Genomic DNA, 25,436 nt, shown 5'->3' on the forward strand with positions numbered 1-25,436 from the left:
TTATGAACAGTGTGATATACCTAGCCTACAGCTGGGCCAAGCTTCCTGCTAGCTTTTCATTGCACAACCAAAAGACCGGTTATCGTTAACCTGAACCCAGTGTCACTAGTCGATATACTTTATCCCATACAAAGACTGATGTAAAACGAACAGACGCATCTTAAACCGCACACAGAAGCATCTGCAGGTACTTTAAAGAATACATACCTCTGTGATATTCTCAGAAGGGATATATCGCTCACACGGATGCAGTTTGTCAAGTTGAGTTCTCTTATTTTCCCCCCAGAGGAGCCTTCCACAAAGTTTCTTATCCCGGGATCGCTTATTCTAAAATACAAACAGAGTTTGTTATATGTAGCTCAAGAATGCACAGTCCAAACGGCCAATTGCGAGTAAAGTTGTTCAGCTAAAGTCAACATTTGAGCAAAGCATCAAATGCAACTTTCGGAACAAGACCATGTTATTTTTCCTTGCCTTTAAAGGCTACACACACACGGACGTTCTAACAGAGTGCAACTTGCCCCCTCTATTTAATCTACAAGAGGCTATGGAGTCCATTCACCGCACATGTCTAGTATGTACTTTGGCAGGTGTTTTAGTAAACAGTTGATTTTTATCACTTCAGAAATATAGTAAGACTTTTCCTTTTAGCTTCAGCCTAGCCCCAGCTCTTTACAAGATTACACATCACCCTTCTTTTCTTCTTTATGTTTTTTTAACATCCGTTGCAATTCAGTTAACTACCCCATCAAACTCATCTTAGGTGTTGCTGATAAATAGAGGTGTAAGCAGATATTGACAAGAAGAATAACAGTCGGATTTTAGCCGAACCTCAACTAAAAAAGTGATGGCCCACCACTTTCGACTTTAAAACTGCATGGTGAATACCTTGAATAATACCTGTATAGAAACTCCCTGTAGAACACTTGTTTCACATTCATGAAAAGACCTAGGCCAAAAAGGTCCCCTTTTGATGTTTCATGGAGCATTATACTATTATAAGAAAAAAACATGTTGGCGACGTTCAAACAGCCCAGGTGTTTTAAGATTTTAATTTATCTTTGGGGACTTTGGACCAGAGTTATTAGGCCATATATCCTTGGAGGCCTTTTGGTTTTACCTTAAATACTCTGATTTTAATTACGGTGTCGGGACACTGGACCAGAGATTTCTCGTCCGATGTTCTTTCTCGACAGCCCTAGAGTAGATTGAGAATTCTATGAAGACTGGCATTGCCAAGAACATAACCTAGAAAGAATTTAAAATTTAGTTCCGGGAGTCATCAATAATCCTAGGAAGGTGGTCTTTATCAAACTGCAACCCACCGAAATGTGTTGATGCTTCTAATGTATAGACACTTGAGTATCTATACTAGGGTATCTGCAAGTTTATGAAATTATACAAAGTATTCTAACTTGGCAGATAATTTAACAGTTACGGGTGGTCATATACAAGATATGAACATCTTTCTATATCTCTTTTTTCTCTTGCCCGTTTTTGTGTGCCATTGTTGTGTATCTGTATCTTTGTTAAAAATTGTATTGGTCTTGATGTTATGAACTGTGATACCGTGCTGATTTGTACATGATATTTCTAGGAGTTTCTTAGAAAAAATTGTTCCTTTTTAAAAAAATATATGTTTTTTTAACTGTGTTTTTACATTGTATTTTTATCCCAAAATAAACAATTTATTCTAAATTTTTGAGATTGGAACGTTTATGCTCTGATGATGCAGTATGGATATGTGAGGTGTCTGTAATTGATGTGTTTGATTTGGCCAAAGAGGACATTTTCTCTGACTCTCTCACTTGGATGCTCTGCCTCTTTGGGTTTTAAGGAGCCCCTCTCATTTGTTGAAATACATCTGTGTTGTCAAGGTAAAAAAAAGAAGCATTTTAAAATCTCTGGGGATTGATTTTCGATCAGTTGTTACATCGGGCGGTAGTCAACTACCAATGGTTTGTGGTCTCTTCTGTGATTTTATAAGTGAATAATTCAGTTTACGATGCTTCTCAACCTTTAAATTTGCATGTTTTTGTATCTTTGGTAAAAGGAAGTTGCATAGATGAAAAGAGAAGCAAAAGCCCATTACACATAGCAAAAGCGCTGGAACCAAACCAGTGACATACAAATCTCCACTATAGAACATGCCCCCCCACACAGAAGTTGTGTTATTAATCACTACCCTCTGGCATCTGCGTTTTAACCACTTGTTCCACCATGTGCTAATCCTGTACAAGTCATTTTTAGATATGATTCAGAAAATAACTATTCATGCAGCACTTATTAAACACTTTTCCTAACTGAAGTATGCAACATCCACCAAATGTTCTACGTCCAAATGCTTGCTTTCCATCTAATAGATCAGTGGATTACTCTGGCAGTTACTAATAGGAATACCAGCATTTTCTTAGTGCTTAATTTGTTAAAGAAAGACTGCCCTGTCCAAGCTCTGCACAGAAGCCGGCAGCCGGTCCGCTTCAATGGCGGCGCACCGGATACCAAGGCTGATAGGCTTAGATCCACTACCAGACACTCCCTGTTCCTTTTTAGGTCTCGGCCTGCAAAAGACAGCGCACATGGGCAGTGGAGCTGGCGAGATTTAATGATCTAGAGTGAGTTTCACTAGCGAGGTTAAGCCCCGCTCTTCTTTTCCATTGGCTGGCGTCACCGTTCATGCTAAACGGTGGCCAGCCATTGGAGAAGAGGTCCTAGTGATGTTCTTCTTTCTCTTTAAGACCCGTCCTTTTCAGACTGGCTTACTTGACTTACTGCTGGCGTAAAAGGTTTCTTATCTTCTTTATGGGTCCAGATGGCCCCATAAAGAAGATAAGGAACCTTTTATGCAAGCAGGAGGTCAGGCTCTTGTTTTTCTTTCCTTTTCGTATAATCGCGGCACCCTCGCTTTACTCTTAATGTTACAAGTGAAGTGCGGGTGCCGCGATTATACCAAAAGTAAAGAAATAGAAACAAACATCTATTTCTTTACTTTTGGTATAATCGCGGCACCCACGCTTTGCTTCTAACATTAAGAGTAAAGCACGGATGCCGCGATGATACCAAAAGTAAAGAAATAGATGTTTGTGTTTATTTCTTTACTTTTGGTATCATCGTGGCACTCGCGCTTTACTTGTAACATTAAAAGTAAAGCGTCGGTGTCGCGATGATACCAAAAGTAAAGAAATAGAAACAAACATCTATTTCTTTACTTTTGGTATCATCGCGGCACCCGCGCTTTACTACTAACATTAAGAAGAGAAGCCAACTCCTGCAGCCGGGGTACGTTGCATGCCTGGAAACCCTGCTGACTGGCCTCTCTCTGATCTTACGCCTTTGAAGTTCGGAAGGAAAGCTGCGCCGAGTCCAAGTGCGGGAATAAATGGGGGTTTGTTAGCGCTGACTGCAACGGTTGTGTTTCTGTTAATCAAATATTTGTGTTCACATTGTATGGCTGGGTACATCTGTGTACGTATCGATGTTGTGTTAGTGCTAACAGAGAGGCTTGTCTTTGTCGCCCGTTTGCTGGCAGGGCAGGGTGGTAAGAGGTGTGTTTTGATTGTCATTATCGGAAGTGTTTACTACGAGTGGACTGCCGATCGGGGTTCGAAAGGGGCTTCACTGCAACCCCAGGCTCTCCCTACTGCGCAGTGGAGGGCGCAGGAACACGCTCGCTGCCCTGTGGCTGTGACATTAAGAGCGGTATATCAGTTTGATGTGTTAGTTTGTTTACTTGTCAAAAGTGATTGTCTAGGGAAGCGCATTATTTTAAGGAGGGTGAATCTGTGTTGTTTCAGTGGTTGAGTTGCAGGCTTGTCTGCAAACAGATATATTTTGTGTCTTGCAAGAGATGCACAAATTACTCTGCCCTTTGAAGTTTGCAGAAAAAAAGCTTTTTGATTTTGCAGTTGTGGATACAATGCTTGTTTCCCCTCTACGTAATAGTTGATTTAAGTCCTGCTGGTCAAAGCTGGCAGTTTCCTTTTGTAATAGAGCCTTCCACCCCCTCCCTCCTCCTCCCCTCCTGCCCCCTTCCCTTTATCCCCACCTCCTGTGATCTCTAAGAGGCACTGTAGACTGGGAGAGGGGCCAGTTGTTGCACAGGACTTGAAGGGAGAGAACCCAGGTTGCTGGAGACTCTAAATTTTTTGGGGAAGGGGCCGTTCTGCAGACCCTGATATTGAAACGCAGATTTCTTTCCACATGCACTCACCCCGTATTTTTGTGCTGACTTTTCAAGGATGTTGACTTTGTTTTCCATGGCTCCCTGTGAATGCCTTTTTTGTACCTGAACCCCGTGAGATGTGATGGCTTTGTTTCTATTTGAGTTTGGGACCCTCTTTTGCGCTTTTGGTGGGGTCTGCAGAGGTGATGAAAAGGCGTGGACATTTTAAGCTAATTCTGATTCTGGTCTGCACATGGCAGGCCTGGGAACTGGGGGTGGCTGTTACTGCGCTGCAGAAGGTGGGGGGGGGAGAAAGGGCAGATTGTGAGGTTTGCGACTCACTTGCAAGTATTGGGTGGTTAAGACCGTGCGTTGGCGTCACAGTACTCCTTGGATTGAGACCACACTCATGGACGGAATGCGTTGCACTGCTTATTGGGGAGACTTTTCAAATAGGTAGTGTTTCTGATGCTAGCCCCAGGTGCTTGTACGGAGACCGTTTAGAAGAGCCATGTGGTGCTTAAGAGTGAGGCCCTATTCTGCACAGGTACTCCAGTGACGCCCCTTGGATTCTGCACATTGGTTATGAGTGAGAAGAACAATAGTTACTTACCTGTAATCTGTGGTTCTCCAGTATTGGTGTCTTTCATAGATTCACATGCCTGAATCATTCCCCGTCGTCGGAGTAGGAGTCCCACGGTATATAAAAAAGTAGTAATAAGCCATTTGTACATAGCAAATAACAGTTACAATAAACCAGGAAGTGAAGTAGCCTCAGCTACCAATGAAAAACTTCCACATTAGTGACCATCCAAGTCATTATGTTAGACCAAACTGCAGCCAATAAGGCCACAGCTCCCACCTAGGTATTCTCCCCAGAGACCCAGGCTGTCAGATTTTTGTAGCACTGGAGTGTACCAGAGTATATAGAGCTATATCATAACAGTCTGGGTGAGACTCTGAGGGGAGGTGGGTGGGTGCATGTGAATCTATGAAAGACACCAATACTGGAGAACCACAGATTACAGGTAAGTAACTATTGTTCTTCTCCAGTATTTGGGGTGTCTTTCATAGATTCACATGCCTGAATCCGAGTAGTTAGCAGTAACACAATATGTCGCTCTTATACGCCAAAACATAGTTATCATGCATAAACAGAAAGCAATGCAACATCATAAGAAAGCGTAAAGAGCGGAAAGGAGGTGGGAGAGAACACCAGAGGCTCACCTTACTGAAACAGATTTCGCAGGACTGCTCTCCCCACCGAGGCATCGGTGTCGCTTGAAGAATCCAGACAGTAATGCCTCGTGAATGTGTGCCTGCTGGACCATGTTGCTGCTCTGCAAATATGCGGGAGAGGCACACCAGCAAATAGCGCAGTTGAAGAGGAGACTGCTCTTGTAGAATGGGCTCTAGGTAAGGTCTGTAAGGGTTTACCTGCTTGTTGATGGCATAACCCTATCGTGGATGAGACCCACCTGGCTATAGTCTGTTTTGAAACAGCACACCCTTGTCTTGGTCTACCATATGCCACGAATAGCTGATCCGTCTTCCTGATGGCAGCTGTTTTTGAAAGATAAAATTTAAGGCATCTCTTAATGTCTAATGTGTGTAAAGTCCGCTCAGCTGGTGACTGCGGATTGGGAAAAAATGTCTTAAGTATCACAGGCTCATTGAGATGGAAATCCGATGGTACTTTGGGCATGTACTTCGGGTTGGTGCGTAGTACCACAGAGTCAGGTGTGAATTGCAAGAATGGTGGCTTAATGGTGAATGCTTGCATGTCACTCACTCGTCTGGCTGATGTTAGTGCCAGCAGCAATGCAACCTTCCAAGTGATGAACTTGAGATCGACCTTATGAATAGGCTCAAAGGGATGGCGAAGAAGCTGTGCTAGGACTATATTTAAATGCCAAGATGGAGGTGGCCGGCGTACAGGTGGAAACATACGAAATAAGCCTTTAAAGAATTGTTGTATTATCCTCGAGGAGTATAGAGAAGTCTTACCGTCCTGACGGTATCGTGATATGGCGGCTAAGAACACTTTGAGTGTTGAGTGCGCCAAACCTGATTTAGCGAGTTGCAGAAAGAAGGGTAATATCTCTTCTGGCTTCGCAGTCATTGGATGCAAATTCATAGTTTGGCACCAAACACAGAAACGTTTCCACTTTAGTTTGTAAGTTTTGTTTGTGGAAGGCGCCCTAGCATTGGCCAGGACTTCCTGACAGTCTTGTGGAATGTTCAAGTGCGCAAATTCGTGGTGTTGAGGAGCCAAGCCGATAATTTCAGAGATTGAGGGTCTGGATGAAACACCTTGCCTTCTTGGATTGTTAGAAGGTGTGGAATTCTGGGCAGTTGGATTGGCTCGCATTCTGATAGAAGGAGAAGCTGCGTGAACCAATATTGTCGTGGCCACCGTGGAGCAATCAGGATAATTCGACACGGTTGCTTTCTCATTTTCTTGATGACCTTGGGTATGAGTGGAATTGGCGGGAAGGCGTAGGCAAAGATCCGTTCCCAATTGAGTGAGAGAGCGTCCCCGCAAGAGTCCTTGTGGGGAATCCAGCTCGCAAAGTGAGTACATTTCTTGTTCTGAGAAGTTGCAAACAGGTCCAGATCGGGGAGACCCCATCTCTGGAAGATCCGATCCAGCGCCGGCTGATGCAGTTCCCATTCGTGAGTGCTGTTCTTGGATCTGCTCAGCGAATCTGCCAATACATTGGCTACTCCCGGAACATGCACCGCTGACAAGTTGATGTCGTGATCCAGAGCCCAAGTCCAGATCTCTTGAGCCTGTTGAGACAACCGGGCTGATCTTGTGCCCCCCTGCTTGTTCAGGTAATGCATGCTCGTCGTGTTGTCTGTTCGAATCAACACTGTGGAGCCTTGTAGGATTGCCAGAAAGGATTTTAGGGCGAGGAAAATGGCTCGTAACTCCAGCAGATTGATGTGCCATTTCTTTTGTTGAGCGTCCCATTTGCCGCTGATCGTCATCCCTTGAAGGTGAGCGCCCCAACCTTCTAGGGAGGCATCCGTGGTCAAGATGAATCTTGGGACCTCTGCGAGGAAGGCACAGCCGATTTGTAGGTTGCGTGCCTGACTCCACCACCGGATTGTGTCCTTCATTCGAGGCGTCAGTGTAATGAGATCCTCGAAGGACCCCGATACCTGCACCCATTGGTGACTGAGCTCCTCTTGTAATGGTCTCATCCTCAGACGACAGTTTGGAGTGAGAGGGATGCACGAAGAGATCATCCCTAGGAAAGATTTGAATCTCCGGACAGAAACGTACTCTTTTCTGAGGAGTGTGGTGGCCATCGTCCTGATCTTTCGCTGCCTTTCGTTTGAAATGAAGACCTGGGCGAGCTTGGAATCCAGTGTTGCTCCTAAGAAGGACTTTCTTTGAGATGGAATTAGATCTGACTTCTCGAAGTTCACTGAAAACCCCAGGCTTTGAAAGAGGCAAAGGCATTTTTGGACATGGTCGTTTGCTGTGGCGAAGGAATTGGCCTTGATAAGGCAATCGTCCAGATAAGGGTATATTTGAATTCCCTGCAATCGTAGGTGCGCCGCTACGGGTGCTAGCATTTTCGTGAATACTCTCGGGGCTGAACGTAGCCCAAAGGGAAGCACCTTGAATTGGAAATCCCTGCCAGCCACTCTGAACCTTAGGAACTTCCTGTGTCTGGGGAAGATAGGGACGTGGAAGTAGGCATCCTGAAGGTCGAGTGTTGCCAAGTGGTCCCCTTCTGCCAAAAACTGTAGGATCTCCTGGAGTGTTAACATTCTGAACGTTAATTTTTTGATGAATTTGTTTAGGGCACGCAAATCGAGGATTGGGCGCCATTCCCCTGATTTTTTGCGTATCAAGAAAAAACGAGAGTAGAAACCTGTCCCTCTCTGGTGTCGAGGTACTCTCTCGATTGCCCCTTTTCGAATCATGGAATTGATTTGGATGAAGAGTTCCTTGAGATGTGCTGGGGGCGGTCCTTTTGGAGGAGAATTTGGAGGGGTTTTTACAAATTCTAAAATGTGTCCCTTGGATACCACATCCAGCACCCATTTGTCTGTAGTAATCTTGGACCATTTTGAGTAATGTTGGGATATTCTTCCTCCAATTTGTTTTTGGCGGGGACACTTTGGCGGCAGGAAGTGAACCTCACTTCTTGTTGGTGTTATCTCTTCCACGATATGTTGGTTTTCCTCGGGGCTGCGTGTAAGAGTTACGTCTTTGGCCATAAGGCTGTTGCTTGTATGGCTGGTACCTCTGTGTGTTTTGAGAAGAGGTGTAGTTACGCTGTTGGTAGTATCCTCCCCTATTGGAGAAATTTCCCCTTCCTCTTGTGCCACGAAAGGAAGATTTACGAAACTGCAGAGTGCCCAAAGATCGTGCAGTTTCAGTATCCTTTTTGATGGCCTGCAAAGCTTCATCCACGTGCGAGCCGAATAGGAACTCGCCATCATAAGGCATGTTTAAGACCTTGGACTGTACTTCATGTCTAAAAGATGTAGATTTTAACCATCCCTCTCTCCGAAGGACTGCGGCTCCTGCCAATTGTCTGAAGCCTGTAGCTGCTACATCCACTGCGGCGTCAATGATCTCTGAAGACGCACACTCCCCTTCTTGTAGGATTTTGATCGCCTCAGACCGGTCCGGTTCAGGCAGTTTGTTAATATAAGGCGAAATGTCAGACCACATTTGCCTATCGTATCGGCCAAGAATCGCCATAGAATTAGCAACCCTGACTGTGGTTGCTGCCATAGTGGAGACTTTTTTGCCAATGGTATCGAGTCGTCTTCCGTCTCTATCTGTAGGCGTGGAGATTTGAGATGATGGGTTTTTCGCCCTTTTTTGAGCTGCTTGTGCAATGACTGAGTCTGTCTTGGCCTGTCCAATCAGGCAAGCCGGTGAAGAAGCAGGCGCTCTGTATTTTTTATCCACTCGTGGCAAAACTGGAGGTAAAGAGTTTGGAGTGGCCATGATCTTCAGACCTTCTTTCCAAATAAACTCTATGATCGGTATCGACCAGCTCTGTCTTTGGGAGAGATTCTTGAAATCATACAGGAAACAATCATCCTGTTTTGTCTCCATAGTAATGAGAAATCGTTTGGTAGCGTTATCCATAATTCTATGGAAATTTGCAATATCCACCGGTGGTGATTCAGCCTTCGGCTGTTCATCTGGAGCAGGGGAGTCAGCCTGATAATCTTCATACTCCGACGAATCCGAGTCATCCAATTCTCCCTCTTCATGAGCCTCCTCTTCAGAGACGTCGTCCACCGGTTGAGTAGATGGTACCGGTATGGATGGGGCATGTACCGATTCTTCCCTGGTAGGAGGGACTGAATGCGGAGTACCTCTAGGCGGGGGGGAAGTGATGTGTGATTCGCCCGATTCCGAGGGCGGAAATCGTTGATAATAATCATCCAACATGGACATCAAATTTCTGAATAATTCCATGGGCATTTGTGTCCCTGACGGGGGTGCAGGATCCAACTCTGTGTGTTGCGTCACCTGCTCCTCCTCCTCTTGTTCCTTAACGTGTATGAGTAAGTCAGATGGACTTGTAGCTGCCGGAAACAAGTCTCCATCAGAGTCCTCGTCGGAATCCAAAAGCCTGTCTGGCATCGTGAGTGGTGACATACCTGCAGACTGTAATGGGCGTTGTAAAATCGCAGCAGTGGTTGCTGGAGAAGGCAACGATATGGTGCTGCTCTTTGCCGACCATACTTGAAGATCTGTGCAAGTTGACAGTCTTGGCGTCATTGGATTCCCTTGGTCCTGTGGCATAGACTTTGCTTTGAGGGACGAACTCGCCGTCGTCGACGACTGTGGCTGAAGAGGCCTCGTCGACGATCCATTTTTCGATGTCGTCGACGTCGCCGTCGACGGAACAATTTTCGTCGTCGACGGGACAATTTTCTTCGTCGACGGGGCCGTCGACGGGGCCGTCGACGGGGCCGTCGACGGGGCCGTCGACGGCGTCGTCTTCTTCGTCGACGAGGCCGTCGTCGACGACGACTTCGTCGACGGGGCCGTCGACGGTGTCTTCTTCGTCGACGGTTGGATCGTCGACGGAGTCTTCTTCGTCGACGATGAGTCCGTCGACGGGTGCTTCGGCGACGGTGAAGCCGTCGACGGCAAGGCTTTCTTCGTCGACGGTAGTGTCATCGTCGACGGGATGGGCTTTTTCGACGCTGGAGAGGGCTTCGTCGACGGAGGCTCGTCGACGGTAGGAATTTTCTTCGTCGACGAGATGGGACGAATTTGAACATGCACATAAGTAGGTGAGGACACTGAGGACACCACCAAAGAGGGTTTTGGTGAGGAGTAGGTCACAGTAGAAGTCACTGTAGTGGCAGTCTGACAGGAAACCGGCAGAGAAGGTGCTGCCTTGGTTGTAGGCCTCTGAGGTGACAATAAAGGGACAGCCTTTTTAATGACAGGCTGTTTGACAGATTTTTGACAGGCTTTCTTCACCTTAGAAGTTGAAGGATCCACAGCAGCGTGCTGGGCCTGTTTCGCCACCTTAGCCTTAGGGGTAGTTACTGTACCCTCAGCTATTCTCTTCCTTGATCCCATAGAGGACATAGAGGCCAAACTTCCTACCTCAGAGAGTGGCAAGTCCTTGTCCTTATTCCGTTGTATCCATAGTAGGAGGCGACCCTCTCTGTCCTTGAGAGTTTTAGTTGGAAAAGTGCGACAAATCTTGCATTCCTTAGCCTGATGGTCTGGATACAAGCAGTAAATGCAGAGAGAATGAGGGTCTTCCTTGAAGAGCCTTGCCTTGCCACATGAGTCACAAGCCCTGAAAAGGGACTTAGATGTGGACATGTTGGAAAGAAGAAACTTTCAAAATTTCAAAGTTGAAGAAGAAAAAACTGAGCAGAGCTCAGAGAGACTCCCTATCACACGACGTGCGGTAAAAAATCTGACAGCCTGGGTCTCTGGGGAGAATACCTAGGTGGGAGCTGTGGCCTTATTGGCTGCAGTTTGGTCTAACATAATGACTTGGATGGTCACTAATGTGGAAGTTTTTCATTGGTAGCTGAGGCTACTTCACTTCCTGGTTTATTGTAACTGTTATTTGCTATGTACAAATGGCTTATTACTACTTTTTTATATACCGTGGGACTCCTACTCCGACGACGGGGAATGATTCAGGCATGTGAATCTATGAAAGACACCCCAAATACTGGAGAATTACCATGTGGTGAGGCTCCAACGAAGTTCTATCATTCCTCATGGTGACCAAGGGCGAGTGTGTACCACCGAGAGTAGTGATGGGTGAGACTGCCCTATGGCTCGGGTCTCAATTGAACTCTACTGAATTCTTCCTCGAGGCTATAGGCGAGGGTGCACCATGGCGACTATTTAGGGGTGAGACTAATATTGAGCGAGTCCCTTGAATTGTTCGGGGTTATTATGGGTGAGACGGTGGCATGTAGAGTGATGATGGGTGATACTGTCGTATGGAGTGAGCCTCCGTTGCAGTCTCTTGCATGTTTCAGAGTAGTATATTACAGGCGAGGCTGCCCCATGGAATGAGACTCCATTGAAGTCACTTGGATGCTTTGGGTGGTTATTAGTGAAACTGTGCCTACGTGGAAGTGACACTGGGTTGGTCTCGGACTTCCTCTGATTTTGGGGCGAGGGGGCGCGGGTTACTCTTCCGGGGAGTCCTGATAGTTAACATGTAGCGGGGTTTCTAGCCCCCATGGCAGTCTTTGGGTTCACGTTGACAGTCGCTTAAACCCTACCGAGGTTTGGGACTCTGTGCGATGAAAAGAGCCCCTGGTGAGGGCGATGCCTACGAAGAAGAGCTGGAATGATAGACTAGTGGGTCGCGGCAGAGATCCGGGTAAACCCCACAGGCTGCACCTTCCTGCAGAGCCAATTCGGACTTTCATCTTTCTGTTTTTGGCACGAGTCTCCTGAAGTAACAACATGTATTACTCAAGTGGCACTGCAGTCTGTGAACTGCCGGTCTGGTTGTTAGCAGGGGTTGACTGGTGCTGCACTCATTGCTGTGATGCCCAGCTGTTGGGTTTGGGGCGAAGATGAGGTGTCCATAGTAGTGTGTGAGCTGTGACGGATCAGCCTCTGGTACTCCAGGCCCTGCACTCAGTGGTCCCCCGTTGACCTGGAGGGGCACAGCGAGTGAGCAAGGGTGGGCAGTGGGGCTCCAAGTGAGCACAGTGTCCCCAAACAGTGTAAACAGAGAAGACAGCTCACATGGTTAAGGCGCCTATTGGAAGAATAGTGTAACCTCAGGGTGGCAGGTTTGACACCCAGCAAACCGGACCAGGCCTTCAATAAAGTATATCATGCGTGAGATCTTTTTGCAATAATAAGCACATGTCTACCTGGTCATATCCATCTATCGGATTTCAGATTTCCCCTTGGATCACTGCACGCTGCCAGGACCCCCTAATAGCATGTGATCGCAGGCCCAGCCTCAAGAAGGGTGCCTCACTATTGTGCTTACATGTCGTATGCCTGCCCGATCACTGCATCTCGTATGCCAGAGTGCCCTGAAGCAGCCGAGTAGCTTGCAATACGCTATATCTCAAGAGCTACCGTGTCACCCCCCCAAAAATAACGACCTACCATTTCCGCACCCTGTTCAAATGCTGTCTGTACCTATGAGTGTCAAGCAAAACAAACTTGTACGGTATGTATGTTTCCGGGTGTCTGGCGAAACTTTAAAACGGGTACACTGTGAAGTGAATTGTTGCAATCCTGATTTCTCGTCGAGTAGGTCAGTGCATATCACTTCATTTCTCTCAGGTTTCAGGTCCTTTTTGGTAAAGTTGGGAGCACTCAGGAAGAAGCTGAGACCCGGCTTCTGGTGCTGTGTATAAAACCCACTATTCAACGAAGTTCGAAAGTGGATAACAACGGTTCTTCATGTGTATAAATGAAGGAATGTCTGTCCAGAAGGGTTTCGTGGAGCCCCCGCCCGCCGTGCCCAATGCCGGCGTTGCAATTACCAGGCCGCTGCCTAGTGTTGATTCCACCTTGCACGACCTCACACAATGCACTCGTTCTTTAGCAGTGTTTTGGGGCCCCAGTGCAGTGCTAACAGGGAACTTGTGGTTTAGATGTGTTAGGAGTATCCCTTCTGCTACGACACGAGCTCCGCTGCCACTTAAGGACTCATCCTGGTACTCAAGGCGGTAGTGGTGCCTGAACCAGTTAGGAGTGGCTTTGCGCCCGAGTTGCAGATACCGGAGGTATCGACTTGCAGGCCTCTCATACGTCTGCATAGCCGCTTTATCCAAGGAGCAGCCCGTGTGATAGATGTGTTGGGATGTAGTATGTCAGTTTGTCCATCACTGCCTCCCACCAGTGTCTCTGTGCGTGTCATGTGTATGGCCAGCACGGTGCCGTCCATCTGCCGCTGCATCAGATGTCTCTCCCTGTCAAGTCTCTGGCCATCCAGTATGTATGGGTGCCAGTACCGCACTGACCTCTTCTGTACAGATCCCTAAGCTGTGCATGTCACGCGCCCATGTATATTCTCCCCACGCGCTGCACCCACCGTGTCCATGTCCCCGCTGCTGGATCCGGGGTCTCTGTTTGCCCTTCCCTGTCTGCTGCAGTTAGACCCGGGTAGCCCCAGGTGGGCGATGGCCGTACCCAGCTGGCTCTGTATGCCTGAGTTGTGGTATACACCCGTTACAACGCATCTTTTATTCCGCTCTACCATTACAACGCGACTTTTACTCCGCATACCATTACAACGCATTGCGCTGGGGGCGCTCTAGGATAGGGAATAAGTATAATTTACTATCCAACACCTTCCCTAGGGTCCACGGGGACTGGAGTTAGAATAGTAAATTATACTTACCACTATCCAGCACCCCAAAGCGCTATGCGTTGTAATGGTATGCGTTGTAAAAGTCGCGTTGTAACGGTATGCGGAGTAAAAGTATGCGGAGTAACATGGTACATCCCTGAGTTGTGCATATATGGGAGCCTCCAACGCAATACTTCTCACTTCCCACATACATAAATATACATACATATGCATAGTATGTACATAAACGTTTAAAAAACACTAATAAAAGCAAAGTTAAAAGCGACCTAATTACAAACAGAATTGCTTAAGCTTAACTAAAGCCAAGACCGTTGCATTGCAAATGCTTGTTCTTTCTTTTTTGCCCTTTGTGACGTTTTTGGCGTTTTTCTCTTCCTCCGTCTTTCCAATGTCTTTGTTTTCCATTTTTGCACGCTGTAAATTTGTGGCGCAGGAAAAATAAGTGAGGTGCACCCCACCTGCTCAAATTAAACACTGCATGTCCTAACCCCGGCTTACAATAGTGCCCATCGAAAAAATGACTTAAAATTGTGAATTGAAATTTAAAAAACTAAGGCAAAACTGCTGCCATAGAGAATAATAGCCTGAACTCAAACAATCATACTTGCTAAGATGTAACTGTTTAAGACAATGTGGTTAGGAATTATGCAGCGGTGTGTGTAAAAAACTGTAGAATTTATATTATAGAGATCTTAGCCTGACGCTGCACAGGAAAGCTAGCAAATCCAGGAGTGTAATAACATCCTATGGCTGCACAGTTAGGAGAATGGGATTGGTGCAACGACTATTCTACAAAGCAATTTTGTATCCCCACACTCACCATAAAAACAACATTTGTGGCAGGTTTTCTTGCTTTGAGAAGTCCATGAGCTACCTTTTACCTATGTATCCCCAGTGTCAATGGTGATGGTTTATCTAGTTTGGCATTCCACTATACAGCCATTTCTCTAATTCCAAAGTTTTCTCTATGTCTCTTTGAGATGCCATTAACAAATGGGAAGCGAGGAGACCTGTGCAAGAAAGACCTTGCCTTAGTAAAATCTAGACGGTTCGATATGATTAAAGAAGCACGGCATTTCAAATGAGGGGCTGAAAAGGGTTGATAGAATAACGATCTCTATCACCATTTTAACAATTACACACACAAGAAAAATATGACAATTCAACGTAAGTTACACCTTAAAGTCCAGGAGTCTCTACAACCCTCTGGTCCAGAGTTCTTCTCCCCCCCAAACAATATTGTGGTGCCTAGACACTAAGCACTTTAAAAACAGTTGATATTGAAACATGCAGTCCATGTTGCACAGGATTACTCTTCAAAGCTAAAGCAACAATATCAATACTTGCATTGCAGGAGTGGTTGTCATCTAGGCACCGTTACAATAAACCCACTAGTACAGTAGCCACTGGTCTAGTTGTAGGACAGTAGGTGCTGGTCAAGGAGCCAGTACACTCGGATACCCTCAAATAACACATAAAGGGGTGGAACATGTACCTGAGACCCCACTGATCACAGTCCATAGGTTCTAATAGCTGGGGGCCCACCGGGAAAGAGCCATTTGAAGCCAAGCAAGGGCAAACATTGGGATATGCATGTCCTAGGGCATGGAACAATGGTTCAAATGGTATGTACCTCAGCAGGGTAATCTTCTCAAAGTACAGGTGGTAAATGGACGCACCCAAAGGCTTCCACTGTACAAGGGAGGGTTCATGGATGAACCAGTGTCACCTTCAATGACTTCATTAGGTTCATTATCTTGAGCAGTTGCCTCAAATCTACCTGTGCTTCAATGAACAAGTTACTCACCTTAGGCAATGCTCTTTCTGGTGGATATTCTATTTAACTGCAGATTTCTCACCTTGGGAATACTCCCAGGCGCCAGGCTGGATCCGGAGAATTTATTTTCAGCAATCCCCACACTCATCAGTAGGTGGCGTCGTGCAGCTCCATGTTGGATCCATTCTACACCGGATGTGAAGTCGGGGCCCCTATATAATCACCACTGCTATGTGCTGATGTCTGTTTCTTTCTAATATCTGTCCCCAACATTGGACTCATTGCCTTAGTAGTCAGCTTTTTCCAGTATGCATATCTCTAAGACTGAAGAGTCCATTCCACAGATCAAGGAGGAGGTTGAGTCAGTGAGGAATCTGCAGTTAAGAGTATCCACCAGAAACAGCGTTCCTGCAAGTAAGTAACTTGATTAACTGATGGATATTTCTAAACATAAATTCCTCACCTTGTGAATAGACACAAAAGTAGCATCAATCAATCAAAATCAATCAGGGTTTGTAGAGGGCAGCTGCTTCACCTGTGAGGGTCTCAAGGCACTGTGAAATCATGCTGCCTGTACTCCTATTAGTTGAACATACAGGTCTTGAGGTCCTTCTTGAACTGCTGGAGCGAGGGTGAGGCTCTGAGGTGCACAGGGAGGTTGTTCCAGGCCTTGGCTGTCTGGTGGGAGAAGGAGCGGCCTCCACTGTTCGTCTGACCGATGCGTCTGGTGATTGCTAGGGAGAGGGATTCAAAGCAAAGTTCCTGGGATGTTGGTGGAAATTAAATCAACTGTTGAGGTACGACGGACCTTCGTTGCGTAGTTCCTTGTAAGCGTCGGTGAGCAGCGTGAACTGACATCTTTTCGCAACTGGTAGCTATTGGGGTTTCCTGAGGTGAGGGGTGATGTGCGTCTCTCCCGGGAGGTCGAGGATGAGTCTGACTGCTATGTTTTGGATAGTCTGGAGTTTCGTCATGAGGTGGCCGGTGATTCCTACGTAGAGGGAGTTTCCGTAGTCTAGTCTGATGGTGACGAGGGTTTGCGTGACTGTTCGTCTGGTGTTGGGTGGGAGTCATCGGAAGACCTTCCTGAGCATTTGGAGCGTGAGGAAGCAAGCAGCTGAGATGGCACTGACTGCTTCTTCATAGATAGCTGTAAATTGAGGATGATGCAGAGGGTGCACGCATGTTCGGTGGGTTTAGGGGTTGGGCCCAACTCAGGAGGCCACCATTCATTGTTCTAGAGGGTATCCTTGCCTTTCCCAAAGATGAGCACAGCTGTTTAGTCGGTGTTGAGTTTGAGACAGTCGTTCATCCAGACGGCCACATCTTTCATGTATCTTTGAACTTGTCCTTGGTGGTCGTTGGGTCATTGGTCAGAGAGATAATGAGTTTGGTGTCGTCAGCGCAGGAGATGATGTTGAGTCCATGGCTCTTGACGATATTGGCCAGGGGTGTCATGTATACATTGAAGTGGGTAGGGCTGAGGGATGAGCCTTGAGGTACACCGTAGCTGATGTTCTTAATGAGCAAGGAGTAGGAAGGGAGGATGACCTTCTGCTTTCTTCCTGTGAAGTATGATGCAATCTACTCAAGGACTGCTCCTTGGATTCCAATCTGGCATAGTCTGTTAATCAGTGTGTGGTGGGAAACGGTGTTGAAAGCTGCTGAGAGGTCGAGGAGGATGAGGGCAGCAGTTTCTGCATGGTCTAGCAGCATTCTGATTGTCATCCATGGCAACACTCTAAAACCATATTGGGAGGGGTTCAGGAGATTGTGGTTTTCCAGATGTCTAGTGAGCTGGATATTGAAGGCTTTCTCAGTGACCTTGGCTGGGAAAGGGAGCAGGGAGATGGGTCAGTAGTTCTTGAGTTCTCCCGGGTCCTCGGATGGCTTCTTCAGCAGCAGCTGTACATCAGCGTGTTTCCATTTCTGGAGGAAGTGGGCCATTGTGATTGAGGAGTTGAGGACCTTGGTGAGTTATTTGCTCATGGGTTGATTGCCAAGGTTGAATTTGTTGTGTGGACAAGGTTCTGCCGAGGCTCCAGAGTGAATGGATCTCCTGATGGATGCCGTTTACTTCTCGGTGAGGGGGTTCCATGAGGTAAGCTGATGTGGGTGTGCGTCGGTCGGCTGTAGTACGCTCCCAACTGATAGGTCTGTGGAATGGCTCAGCCCGGGAAATCCTGCAGGACGGATTGTGCAAAATGCCCTTCCTCGGGACCTGACTATCCACGCAATAATGCTGGATGAGCATTTGGCCCTGTAGCAGCCTGGCAGATGTCCAAGATTGTCACACCCTATGCCAGCACAGTGGTAGCTGTCTTGGCTATGGTAGAATGAGCGCATAGGTCTTCCAGGGACTGTTTCTTGGCTAGTCTGTAGCAGATTTGATACACAGGACAATCTATCTAGAAATGGTTCTCCTCTGCCCAGCTTTTCCCTTCTTCACTCCAGAGAACTCCAAAGAGCTGGTCATGACAAAGCAAAATATATTGTACACTACAGCAGTTGGGACTAGTGTTCTTCTGAGTCACACTTGGATTCGCTCCACAGGATTCTCAAGCAATGTCCAGCAATCCTTAACGGACATTTCATAAGATGTCACAGGTCTCTTCAGAGACAAGGTGGACTAAGCCTTGGAGTGCTTTAAATAGAGCACGGCAACAGCATTCTCCTTTGGCCTAGCTCTGGCTAAGCAGCAGGTCCCCTAACAATTTTGTCCCTTTCGAGGCTTTAGAAGATGGTTTCAGCAGTGGCCACTCCAATCCTTGCAACAGCAGGCCTTCCATGCATTTCAAGGCAGAGGTAGGGAATGACTGCCAATGTCCAGGCCCAGAAGGGCAATTAACAACCTAGTGCCCTCCTCCACCCTCCACAGCAGCCGCAAGCCCATTTTAATTTTCCCTCGGTGGCTCACAGTCACCCAGTAGGAGGTCAGATAACCTATTACCTCCACGGGTGGCAGAGTATCACATCAGACAAATAAGGTCGCCAAATTGTTGCACAATGGAATGCTTTTTAAAATAGTGTCTGTCAGGTATGTCAGAATTCGAGGGAGCGAGCTCCTGGTCCACATCTGAAGGCATGGAAAGAAAGGTACTCACGTCAGCATGCGGAGGTGGCAACTCTGTAGGGGTTCCAACGTCACATTCGGGGTGGCATGGATCTGATGCAAAGATGCATGACACCACCTACTGATGGATGAGAGAATTGTTGAAGAAAATTCTCTGGATGCAGTCTCCCATCAGGGGGTGCTCACAGGGTCCCTATTCCACAGTCAAAGAAAGCAGATTTTGTGCTAGGCTGCAGATAAGTCCTTCACCTGCTAAACTTCAGACCAGCTACTACAATCAGACTAACAAATTCCTTTCTGCATGCAAATCTGTCAAAGAAACATATACCTCCCTAATCCCTGGCCTAACAGAGAGAATGGTTATCCAAGAGGAATTCCCCTGCTGGGTCACTACTTACTTCAGCACCCTCGTTTTCGATAGTCCTCACTTTGGAAGGTGCCCGCTCACTTCCCCTCCCCAGAGCACGTACAAAAACCCGGCACTGACTTGATTCTCTCTTTTCCCTTCACTCACGCCACACCCACAGAGAGTAAGAAGGAGAGAAGAAGACCGGGACCTTAGAAGACGCCGAAAGAAGAGCTTTTGAGATTGCGGGAGACCAACATACTCATTCAGCATTTTTGTGTTCCTTTTATATACATATATTTTTTTCTCTTATACCAAAGTACAACCTGGCATCAAGAAAGAGACCTATACAAAAGAAAATAAAACCTTACTTAAATCTTCGAAGAGTAGTGTCTATTCGGTCTGAACCAAGATCTGTAAGCAGGGAGGCCCTCAGTGGGCATGCTTAGTTGTCATGTTCACTGAGGTAAAACAAAAAAAACCTACAGAACTCTCAAGTGAGTTGTCAGGAGACCAACATAGGGTAGGGAAGCAATCCCACCAGAGTCATGCAGAAGACTTTTCGTCCTGATGTCCTCTTGTTGCAGGATTCCTTTCAATTCGCTACCAAAATATGAAACCAGTGCTTCACCCAACTTTCATAGATAAAGGGACTCTGACAGGTCTGAAGTGCTGGAGGGTGTTACCGTTTCTCCCAATTGGATAATGCTTGCTCAGTGCAGCACCAGGCGACTTGACTCTTAGGCTCTGACTATAAGTCGTGGTAGTCACACCGAAGGGCAAACTCCAGGGGTGTACTGCCACTGCTTATTCCAAGTAGGCGGTGTCTCCGGATCCATTAATCCGAAACCTGGAGACACACGGGCTGGTTTCACCAGGTGCAGATTTGCAACTGGTGAAAAAGCAGCACGCATTGCATTTAGGAACACACCCTAGCCCCGGTATCACCCTGCAGCACCATGGGGAGCAAACAATGCGCACTCCCACCTAATCCTATCTTTTCCCGATCTCAGCCCACACCAAAAGCCTGTAAATTCATATCGAGGGCCTTAGTGGCTTGGAGGAGTAAGGAGAAAGTAAATAAGAAAGAGTGGTAGGATTAAAAGGCATAGATAAAAGGATTACATTTTGTTAGTTAATCCGGAAAACCAGTTCTCACTATATCTGGGCAAACAATGATTTAAATGTCTCTGTGCAGAAATGTGAGTTAAAATCACATTAAAACAAAACTGATAAGATGTTACTCTCTTTAGGAAATGAACTTTCGAAATACGCAACACTGTAATTGATTATCTACATTAATTGAAATCCTTGTTACAAGACAGCTGGACCATTTCTTATTCTGCGGATGTGAAGTCTTCCAGAACAAATGAGTTCAGGAAGTTTGGAAAGTAAATGAGCTGCTTATTTTTGGAATGTCTTCTCTCTTTTTCACTTTGCCCCAGTTAACCTCAGTACAAAGTATCTTTGACCATGAATCAAGTTTTTGGACACAAGACAATTAGACTTTAGGACCTAACACTGTGCAGCGCCTGTTAGCGCCAACCTCTCCCATCCATTTATAAATAAATTATTGCAATTAAAAGTCAGTCTGACATAACATTGAAAGGACCATAACCACTGTTTATTCACATTTCTGCAAGATAACAAGGAAAACCCAAACTAAAGCATCTATTCTGTGTATGCAACATTGTCTGTGCAATAATTATGAGTCGCAGAGAAATGTGCATCAACTGAATATTTATTTATAAAGTTTTATATAGCGCGAACTTGAGAACAAAAAAATGTAATAACTACTAACATTTTTACACAGATAATAAAAACAAAAACAAATATTATACCAAAATACATGCATCACACACATACAAAATAAATACAAACGTAATTACATTAATACAAAATCGATATTTTTAACATCTATATTTGATACTCAACTCATGTGTTTTGTTCTTTGCTACTAATGTCACACACATTAACGGATTAATAGTGGATTTAACAGCTCGATAATTATGAACAATTTAGGAACATCTGGAAGTGCTGGAGCCAGCAGTATTTTCCCTTTTCCAGTAGAAGAAGTTTGGTGTGCCTGATATGTACGAGTTTCAGGAAGTGCTTCAAAGTGGAACAACGCCAGTATCAACATTATTTCTGAAACATGCAAACACCATGAAACAAAAACTGTTTTACTCAATGACATTCTTAAAACCAGAGAAGCTGGGGGCGTGGCTTGGATAGCCATCATGGCGGATGCAGCCTGATCGGGCTCCGTCCACCCACGCCAAAATCCGACAAAATTTCCTGAACTGATCCTGCCCAGAGGAGCTTTAACATACTTTGACTGATGCCCTGATCATCTATGGCCCCAGTGCTGTGCTCATACCTGGAATTGCTGTGCAACTGTGGCGGTTTTGGACGACGAAGACCCAGAGGGAGAGACGCAGGCTGGGGCTTCCCCCTGCCGCCCAGCTGGGCTGCGGCGCGGAGGTCTGCACGCTAGTGAGGAGCTTGACGACCCTCGTGGGCACACCTGAGAGACGCGTAGAGCTTCACTGCCGTCAACACTACCAGGCCTGGGACCTCGACCGAATCCTATACTGAGGTGCCACCTCCCCTTGTGTCTGGGGCCCTCAGAGATGGGCAAGGGCGGACCCGGAGGCGCAGGCTCCACACAGGGAGTCATTGACCAATTCACGACGCCCGCCGGGGGAGCCATGGGAGGAGATGGGCCCTCTTGGCGGCAATCAATCACGCGAGGGACACCCTGGATGCCAAGATAGGTGCAGTGGGGACAGAGGTCTGTTTTCTTTGCCAGGATCGCCGCAAGGCAGTGGACTGCATTACCGAAGCTCAAACTCGGGTCTCAACGGTGGAAGGCACAGTGTCCGCCCTCCTCCCAAAAAAAGTGAACATGCTCACTGTGGTGTCGTAGGAGCTGGCCTCCAGAGTTGAAGATGCTTGGGGACGCGCAAGGCGCAACAACCTGCGCTTTGTAGGCCTGCCTGAGGGATGCGAGAGTGGCTCAATGACTAATTTCACCGCTAAATGGCTCACTGACATCCTGCCAAAATATCTCCTCTCTTCGTCCTTTGTAGTGGAACGGGCCCACCGAGCCTTAACACAAAAACCTCCACCGGGTGCGGCCCCCAGGTCAGTCATCGCCAAAATCATGAACTATACTGACAGAGATGCTATCTTAAGATTTGCCAGACTGAACAAAGACAGCCTCCTGCATGACTCTCATTCTATAATGGTATTCCCGGATTACATACGCCTGGTCCAGCAATAGCGTCAATCCTTCACAGCTGCGAAGCGCAGGCTGTGTGAACTGAACTTGCAATACATTTTGCTGTACCCAGCCAGTATGGGGGTGATCTACAACTCCAAATGCTTTTTCTTTAACACTCCCGAGGCCGTTTTCACGTGGACAGATGAGCGCCCTCAACTGAGACCTAACTCTCTGCCTGTAGTAGACTCTGAATCCGCTCGCAGCTCACGTACTCAACGTCCACTGCACAATAAATCCCCAAAACGACGCGGTTCCGGGTCCAGCAGGAGATCGGCGAGTCCAGAGCGGCCATCTTGACTATCCGGAAGCCATGTTCGCACTCAAACCACAAGTTGATTTGGGACTGGTCTATCTAGAACCCTTTTCTTATTAGTCTCCTCTGGGTGGGCATGGGGCACGGCCAAGGGACTGCGAAGTCACAGACTAATTGGGCTCCTTTGTTGTGTATGGTTCCGGGGTGGGGAGGGATCCTTTGGTGTGGATATGGGGGGCCCCCTGTTTGCACTCCGCAACAGATACTCTTATTTCTTGGCAGTGTTGGGTGGGGGGGGGGGACTTATGGGAATTTAGTCTTGTTGTGTTTGAGTTAACAAGTTTTTATTCGCAGGCAAACCATGCTCCCCGTGCTCTTTTACATGTAATTTCAAGGGGTCCTGATGCCAGGTGATGCTACTCTGGTTGGGGATCTAATCGTGGTGTCTTGGAATGTCAGAGGTCTTCTTAACGAGGTAAAAACGGGGTGCAATCTTGCGCCAAGCAAAAAGATATGGGGCTGACATCCTACTTTTACAAGAAACCCACTTATTAGGCACCAAGATCCCCTGTCTTGCCCAATTTGGTTTCCACCCTGTGTATCAAGCTGGTTTTACTCAGGGCTCCAGAGGGGTAGCTATTCTCATCTACCGCAGGGTCCAATTTCAATACATCACACATCAGGCGGATTTGGGAGGCCGGTTCCTCTTTGTCACATACACATTGTCCGGGGAGCGGGTCCCCATAGGCAGTATTTATTGACAAACTGGTAGCAACATGGGGCGAGGTACACGAGAGTCGCTGCGGAATTTGCCAGGCACTTTACTGCCCTCTATACCAAACACGAACAAATCTCGCCGGAACTAATTGCTGAATTCCTGGTAGATATTCCTCCCCGTCCGCTCCTGATCATCTCCGTGAACAATTGGATGCTCCTATTACAACGGATGAGCTTATTGGGGCCCGCAACGCGCTCCATCCTGGCCGCGCTCCTGGACCAAATTGGTTCCCAATGGAATTTCTAAGGCCGATCATACACACATTGGGGCCCCATCTCTTGGCGACCATCTCTGAGGCTGCGGAGTCCGCTATTCTGCCGAGGGACTGGCGCCATGCAGAAATCATACTCTTTCATAAGCCCGGCCGACCCCGGAGTACCCCTCCTCGTATCGCCCCATCTCCCTTATACATTTTTAACCAAAACTGTTGGGGAAGGTGTTAGCTGATCGCCTGCGGAGCTGTATGGGTGAACTGATTCACCCGGATCAGTCGGGCATTCTGCCACACAGGGCTACTCAGCAAAACCAAAGGGAATGATGGACGGAGTGTTTAACATTGTAAGCACTCACCTTCAGTCAACTGATCTGGGTTTAATCCATCATCATTCTTTAGCTCACTCCGCCACCCCAGTTCAGACATGGCCATATGCAAATCAGTCTGACCCTGTGTCTCATGGGAACAGTCCAGCCCGAACTGCCAAGCCATCCTTCCCTGGACCGGAAACAAGCATCCTGGGACCAGTTTCTGTCTAATCAGCCGTCAATAGCCAGGCTAGCTTGAATCCAGTGGCAAAGTGAGCAAGGGACCCACGTCTGGGCATACCCTGCCAACTTAGAGCAAACAAAGCAAAACCAAAAGGAATGCTGGATGGAGTGTTGAACATTGTAAGCACTCACCCCCAGTCAACTGATCTGGGTTTAATCCATCATCATTCTTTAGCTCACTCTGCCACCCCAGTTCAGACATGGCCATATGCAAATCAGTCTGACCCTGTGCCTCATGGGAACAGTCCAGCCCGAACTGCCAAGCCATGTCTTCCCTGGACCGGAAACAAGCATCCTGGGACCAGTTTCTGGCTAATCAGCTGTCATCAGCCAGGCTAGCTTGAATCCAGTGGCAAAGTGAGCAAGGGACCCACGTCTGGGCATACTCTGCCAACTTAGGGCGAACAAAGCAAAACCAAAGGTAATGATGGACGGAGTGTTGAACATTGCAAGCACTCACCCCCAGTCAACTGATCTGGGTTTAATCCATCATCATTCTTTAGCTCACTCTGCCACAGGGCTACTCGGCATAATATCCGACGCGTGCAGAATGCCGTTGCGGCAGCCCCTACACTGGGCCGACCGGCCACCTTCCTTCTTGCCGACATAGACAAGGCGTTTTACTCATTGAGTTGGGTGTATCTATTTCAGCTCCTCAAGGCGATACACTTTGGGCCTCGCTTCTTGGCTTACGTGCGCCTGCTCTACACGGAGCTGACGGCGTTGGTCCGGGTTGCGGGTCACCACTCACAGGCTTTTTCTATCCAGCGGGGCACTAGACAGGGCTGTCCCTTGTCCCCATTATTGTTTGCTCTAGCAAATGAGACCCTGGAGGCGTGGGTTACACGGAGCTGACGGCGTCGGTCCGGGTTGCGGGGCACCTCTCACAGGCTTTTTCTATCCAGCGGGGCACTAGACAGGGCTGTCTCTTATCCCCTTTATTGTTTGCTCTAGCGAATGAGCCCCTGGCGGTGTGGGTTAGGAGTGACCCAGTCCTTCGGGGGTTTGACTGGTCCCGGTCGCGCTCGGACCGTATAGCTCTATATGCTAACGATGTGCTATTTTTCATGACTGATCCGTGGTACTCGGGACCCCGTATATAGGAAATCCTCAGGGATCCATGCTAACCCCACCAAATCTATATTGTTCCCAGTATGCGGGCATCAGGGACG

The 25,436-nt window shown here is 47.3% G+C and overlaps 1 protein-coding gene and 1 long non-coding RNA gene across 2 annotated transcripts in view; one reads left to right on the forward strand and one right to left on the reverse strand.

Annotated features, from left to right (window-relative positions):
• FBXL13 (F-box and leucine rich repeat protein 13) overlaps positions 1-25,436 on the reverse strand; it is a 1,354,404-nt gene that overhangs the window by 352,812 nt on the left and 976,156 nt on the right. The window contains exon 16 of the mRNA XM_078679367.1: positions 208-327. Coding sequence (XP_078535493.1) covers positions 208-327 — 120 coding nt within the window. The remainder of the gene's footprint in view (positions 1-207; positions 328-25,436) is intronic.
• LOC144822187 (uncharacterized) overlaps positions 1-25,436 on the forward strand; it is a 534,981-nt gene that overhangs the window by 352,674 nt on the left and 156,871 nt on the right. The window lies entirely within an intron of this gene.

Source organism: Lissotriton helveticus, chromosome 1_1, assembly GCF_964261635.1.
Source record: "Lissotriton helveticus chromosome 1_1, aLisHel1.1, whole genome shotgun sequence".
Classification (NCBI taxonomy): domain Eukaryota; kingdom Metazoa; phylum Chordata; class Amphibia; order Caudata; family Salamandridae; genus Lissotriton; species Lissotriton helveticus.